The sequence below is a fragment of the Gymnodraco acuticeps genome, unplaced genomic scaffold (genome assembly GCF_902827175.1).
Source record: "Gymnodraco acuticeps unplaced genomic scaffold, fGymAcu1.1, whole genome shotgun sequence".
Lineage (NCBI taxonomy): Eukaryota > Metazoa > Chordata > Actinopteri > Perciformes > Bathydraconidae > Gymnodraco > Gymnodraco acuticeps.
Genome location: NW_022989957.1, coordinates 75135 through 81739, shown reverse-complemented (window position 1 = coordinate 81739; position 6605 = coordinate 75135). Strand labels below are relative to the sequence as shown.

General features: G+C 40.1%; 1 protein-coding gene across 2 annotated transcripts in view; it reads left to right on the top strand.

The window, feature by feature from the left end:
• The first annotated feature begins 283 nt into the window (after positions 1 to 283).
• The window catches only part of f3a (coagulation factor IIIa), a 31192-nt gene continuing 24870 nt past the window's right edge, over positions 284 to 6605 (top strand). The window contains exons 1-6 of one of the 2 annotated variants that reach the window (XM_034210704.1): positions 284 to 459; positions 2043 to 2154; positions 2998 to 3191; positions 3765 to 3946; positions 4034 to 4202; positions 5399 to 5586. In XM_034210704.1, coding sequence (XP_034066595.1) covers positions 396 to 459; positions 2043 to 2154; positions 2998 to 3191; positions 3765 to 3946; positions 4034 to 4202; positions 5399 to 5544 — 867 coding nt within the window. In that variant the 5' untranslated portion in view covers positions 284 to 395 and the 3' untranslated portion in view covers positions 5545 to 5586. Of the gene's footprint in view, positions 460 to 2042; positions 2155 to 2997; positions 3192 to 3764; positions 3947 to 4033; positions 4203 to 5398; positions 6101 to 6605 lie in introns of those variants that run through there. The other variant, XM_034210702.1, reaches the window with a different exon arrangement.

Below are 6605 nucleotides of genomic sequence, written 5' to 3'. Positions count from 1 at the left end.
GCGTTTTAACTTGCACGTTATCAGTGTTTAAATCCCCTAATCTTACTCATCTTGCCAGACAGACACATTAGTCCATCGCAGAAAATGCCAGGTCTGTTACTTTGCATTTAAAGCACGGATAGCTCTGCCTCCAGATTGAGTTTTGAGTGGAAATTGCTGTAATCCAGGAGAAAACCTCTGCAACTGGATGAGCTCAGAGGGACAGGCACGCTCTCTGTCCCCGTCTGGTGACGTCAGCGGCGGCGCTCCTTATATGGACTCGCGCCTCGCTCTTACAGTAGTATAACCAGTGGGTCGTTGTCAGAGTGGACTGAGAACCGAGAGGATTTACACACAACACACACCGAGATCAGAGCCCACAGACACACACTCTGAACCTGGACTACATTACCGACATGGTGACGATCAGACTCCCAGCAGCTCTCTTTGTGATTTTTCTCCTCACACACTCTGCCTCAGGTGAGTCCCAGCAGCTCATACACTATTGTCCTATTATTGGATTACATTCAATTTTAGTAAATAATGTTGAATTATTTTGTCTCTGATTATTCCTAGCATCAACAGCAAGGTGTGATTTCAGTGACTGTAATGTGATGGTATGGGGAGTATGAGAAATTATAGTCGATATTAATAATAAAAGAAAAATATTAATATAAATAGGTCAAATCATAAAATGATATTGTTGCAATAAGAACATGTGTGGCTTTATATTTTTGTCATTCTGTAGAAACATCAAGGCATGCTCTGGCTTTGCAGAATCTTATCTTTTTTATTCACTTATTATCTATATACAGATATAGTTTTTCTTCGTCAGCAATGCCTGTTCATATTTTTTTCTTATCACTTTTTTGAGTTTTAAGAGGTTTTGCAGAGCAGCTGTTCACACTAGGGCTACCTCATGTGCAGTTACCAGAGGCTACTTTCGTTTTTTATATTGAGTTGGGTGTACATTTAACAATATGTGCTGCAATTGAGAGATTGTGAAAAGTAGTTGAGACAGAGACTGATATAAATATGTAATATATACGTTACCATTTTAATTTAAGAATACCTGTAACACAGCATTTTTGCACATAATTGGTTTGGCCACAACATGGACACTAGAAAAGTTAGGCGATTGTATCTGACCGTGGGACTGTCCCAGCTTCTAAATCTGGGATCCATTCTGATTTTTGGAAACCCCGGGCAGCCTTTAAACCCTCTGTGCAGGAACAACTTTCTTTTTCTGGGTCCTTCGATGCTTAACTAACTTGGAGTTTGACCAAGACAAGCTTTAAAGACTGTGTTTGGAAACATGTTATACTGATAGTCAGCAGTTGTCAGTCCATACAAATATATAACCACACATCTCTTATTTACATTAGTGGGAGTGGTGTTTTATCACATTGTAAGCCTGGTGAATTAAACACATCTCTGCTTCTCAGATCATGGTGTGATTTCTCTTTCGAAAGTATGTGCGACCCTTAATGTTTAGACCACATGTCTGAGTGTATGCTGATATCAAAACACTGGAGTTTCCACCGCTTTTTCCTCAGGAAGTACCAGTCGTTTCACTGCGCATGTTTATCAGATGCATGTTAGCAAGTGACCTATTTATGGCATTGTTTGTTGGGATGTGCGGCTTAATCTCATGGGAACAATATCTAGAAACAGATCAAAAGGAAAGGGTCTATAATTGGCTTGACCCCTGCTTGGAAGGAAAACCAAAAGGATCATACTGTAGGATGTTTAAAGTGTTTTTTGCAAGCTGACGAGCTATGACATATTTCTCATGCCAGGCTCTCTTTAAAGAAAGTCAATAAGTCCTTTGTATATGCAATTACGTTTTAAAATGAACATTGTAGCTGTTGATGAGGATGAATTACAGAAGTGTTGATAACTAGGTTTGGTGGTTGTACTAAAAGTTGTGATGATGTCCATTCATTTGTTGATGTATAGAAAGTATTTGGTATTGTATACATCAGTGATGATAAAATACTTTTGGTGTATTGCTTTCTAACTAAATGTTGTATAGCATCTAACACGTCCTCTTTAATTTTCAGGCTCCTATCCTCGAGCACAGAATGTCACTTGGAGATCCACCAACTTCAAAACCATTTTGACCTGGGAGCCCAAGCCCTCAGCGAATTACTCCTACACCGTGGAGTTCTCTGCGTAAGTACTGCACCTGCATCCTTTGAGAACATTACACTTAATTTCCAGCTTATTGTATTCTTCTAAAAGACACATTAGGGTTGTCAGTAAATCCGCTAAAGTGCACTCTCCCTGACGTGACCGCGGAGTAACCTTAAGAGATAAATGGCAGCAGGACACGATAAGAACCAGTTATTGATCCAGTTTGAGATTATACTGGAATGTCGATTTCAAGCCAGAGAAAGTCGAGACAGCACACAGACATTATTGATTCAACAAGAGAAAAATGAATTAGGCAAGAACAGTACAATGCTACCTTTGTGGCTCACGTTAAAATTGTTGCTGTTAAGTCGTTAGAGCACAAATATCTGCGTCAGAAAACGTTACAGTGTTTAGCCAGAATGCCCTTATTGGTTTCCGAAAATTATCATTTTAACAATCCATTAAATAGCATGGGCCAAACATGACTACATTGATTTTCCTAATGGAAACTTGTGGGAAACTTGTGGGACTTGCCATGGGATTATAAATTGTGCTTTAAATCAGTTTCAATGGGAACTTTTTTATCTTCGAGTGTGTGCATTTTTGCTACAGTTTAAAATAGATGTATCACAGGAGCTAAGGTGTGATACTTTGATATTAACATACCAAAATGATAAAGAAAATTGCAACAACTAAAACGCTGCTCCCCTCTATACTTATCTCTGATTAATCATTCTTGTTCTAGATTAATTAAATAATAGTCCTTGTTATAACTTACAGAAACTCGTTTTTTCTTGTGTCAGTGCTCCTTTTATCGCTCGTCTGATGTCTGAGACAGCTTGTATCCATCGCTCATGTCATGTGACTGATCATCTGTTTCAGGATTGGCAGGGACAAGGAGAGGAACCCTCACTGTATCCGGTCCACAGCCACAGTGTGTGACCTGTCCGCGTCCCTCACTGATCCGAATGTCTGCTACACGGCGGACGTCCTCTCCACCCCCCTGCTGAGGGAGCTCACTGAGCTCACAGAGTTCCCCAACACCGCCTCGCCTCGCTTCTGCCCCTCCAAAGATAGTAGGTTCTTGTTTATTTGTATTTCCCCTCTGTGCAGCACAGTTCTATCAAACACATTGTTCAGGCACATGTTCATGCAGGTCAGCAGAGGGAAACAGCTGACACACAGCCAGAGAAGGAAGTGTCAGCGACTCAGTTTAAACATGTTTTATTAGATTAGTCCCGCTTCTTATATCTACTGTTTGTTGTTGTTGTTTGCACAAATTACAGTGCAGAAGGAGGCAGAAAACCCCTTGGGCATATTTGAAGCCGCCACTTAAATAATGTTACATTTCACAATGAACTCCAATAATAATTCCAGCTTTCCTGTAATTGTGTGTGCACGCAGCTTCCTTGTTTGATGTAGCATTTCTAGCAACATTTGCTGTTGCAATCTAGAACTTGTTGCTCCTTAATTTATCCACTGATCTAAATGTTTGAGCTCCTTTTAGATCATCTGTTTAGATCATCTTGATATGATTTGTTTGATCCTGTCTGACTTTAAGTGATGATCACAGATAATAAGGTTCCATACGATGAAATACAATTGTAGAAATGACGGACATACAAACTGACCCCCCTGTCTCTCCACAGCTGACATCGGCAGACCTGACTTCAAGCTGAAGGTCGGCGAAGACAAAAAGAAGACCACTCTGTACGTGTCCGACCCAATCACCGCCCTCTTCAAAGATGGCCACCAGCAGACCATCAGGGACATCTTCTCCGACCAGCTGCAGTATAAAGTCACCTACCGGAGAAATAAGAGCACTGGCAAGGTGAGTGACAGCATTACAGTGTGCACCTCAAACACACAGTGAAAGGACGATGCAAACTCAATTCTTTCCTTCTGTGTGTGTGTGCAGAAAGTGTTATACTCTAAGAGCAATGAGATAGAGGTGAAGGATCTGGACCGAGGGGAGAGCTACTGCTTCAACGTGCAGGCCTACATCCCCAGCAGAGACACGGACAAACAGCTGGGGGAGATGAGCCAGACGCAGTGCTCTAAGGACGACAACCAGTCCATCTTCGAAGGTGAGGTCCTGATTCTCTGAGAGGTTGAAAACAGGAACAATGCGTCACTAACAAGTAGAAACCTGTGTAATAATCACACATCAACTGTCTGACAGATACTTGTGTGATTTACTTGCTGTCTAAAGGAACTTCAACACGATGTATTTGCATGTTAACGGTTAGATCCTTGTGCTTCTTGCGCACCGATTGTCATTTTGTACATTGGAGTGATATTGTATAACATGGGTGTCTAATTGCTCCTGTGCAAAATGCATGTATGCACACGTTATGAGTATTTTTCACCACCTTCAAAGTGTCAGTGGAAAGGTGTTTGCTTATCTTTAAGAAATAGATATTGGATGCAACACTATTGTTGTTCAGATTTGTTCCGTATGGGAATAAACATGAACATTTATTAATGAACATTGCAAATCCAAATGCAAGTTGTGTGAAAATGTTAAACATTAGCTGATAGTGGTAGATGTTCTTGTGTTTATTAGTGCAAACTCCTTTCAAAGCTAAGGTCACAGGAAAATCTCCGTATGCAACATTTTCGTGAAGCGCTGAGATTTTTTTTAGAAACCCAACAGCAACCTCTTGTGGAAGCAATAAGCGTTTATATATGTGTAGGTGGTATATTCCTGAAAGTGCCTTCTGGGTGGTTAGCATTGCTTCAGTTAAATAAAAGACAAACAGACGGCCACCAAGCATTAAAGACTTATACAAACACATATGTGATGCTGGGACGTTGGGATGACTCATGTCTCTTTGTTTGGATAATAAGAAATGCAACTCAGCAACACCCCCTCTGAGTGGGAGCTGATCGGTGTGTATACAGTATGTGTGTGTGTGGAAAAGCAAAAATAAATTTCCCATAAGGGCTCCACCCTCAGGACAAAACCTCAACCTTACACAGAGTTTTCCCAAAGACATCTGAAGGAGGGAGTCTTTTATATGATCTGTTTTTCTCTTGTTGCCAACGACTCCCACATTCAGCCCTAATGAAAAATGATATTCTAATATAGATATCTTGCGTAAATTGGTTATGGGTTGAGAGATATCTTAAGAGAAATATAGAAAGACCAGCCTTTCACTTTAAGACCTTTGACCTTAAGGGGGATTTTTGTTTTAGTGTATATTTCATTGCCTACTATCTTTTAAAGGTTTTTAATGTTAAGCAAAGCTCTTTAAAGTAACGTCTTGTTTTGTCTCCACAGTGTATTCAATCGGTGTGATCGCTGCGGCCATCTTCCTCATCCTGCTGCTGATCGGCCTCATCATCGCCATCACTGTGGTCTGCATCAAGCGTAGGAAGAACGCTCTGCAGAAGGAGAAAGAAGAAGTGCCTCTCAACCGTGTATAGAGACACACACGCACGCACACACACACACACACACACACACACACACACACACTGTGGGAACATGCGGTACAACTCCACTGCTCTTGTGAGGAGGGCAGATCTAATCCAGATGTAATGTCAAACACTGGAATCTATCCTTTAGTTTCTATGAAACTGCTTCTGAATATGTTGGACATATTTTATTTCTTTTTCACTTTATGCTGCCGAAAAAGAGACTTTAGCAACACTGTTTCAACACCTACTGTACACTCATCGTCCTGCTGAACTGTAATATTTCATTCCTTGTTTTTATATCTGGTACTGTTGACTGTAGATAAACACTACCAACTGATTTTATTTATTTCATTTTAAGTGTATTTTCCAACTTGAAACTTTTGGGAGACTTTATGGGAAATCAATCTAGATTATATTATTTTTGTATTTGATGCTTAATTTATTTTAACTGTGATTAACATATGTGTACATGATTTGATTTTTAGCTGTTTTACTTCAGATTGTTGAGGATTCTTTTATATTGTGGTGAAATGTTGGAAATCTAATAAATATTTTGCAGAAATGGTGTTGTTTTCATTTGTCTCAAACTAGTCCACTGATGTACAGGCTGCAGGGAAGAAGAATACAAACTAGGGAAGGACCATATATGATAGGCGTATTGGAGGCGTGTGGCGCAGTGGATTAGTGCGCTGATCTTTGAATCAGAGGATAGCAAGTTCGAGTCCCACTGCAGTCAGCATGTCGTTGTGTCCCTGAGACACTTCACCCCAAATTGCTCCTGTGGGGATTGCCCATAGTATTGAGTATGTAAGTCGCTTTGGATAAAAGCGTCTAACAAGTAACATGTAATGTAATATATAGATTTCCAGCCACCAAAGGTTCATGTAGAAAGGAAGAATAAAGAAGTTATTGTTCGACTAACCTGTTTTTGTTATGGCCAGGGGTCAGGGTCATCTTATACATCGATGACATAAAACATTACAAAGATCATTTAAAAAGACAGGCAGCTAAAGTAATCATATTCTATAGGTTATTCTTTCTTGCTTTATATTTTGATATGTCCAAAT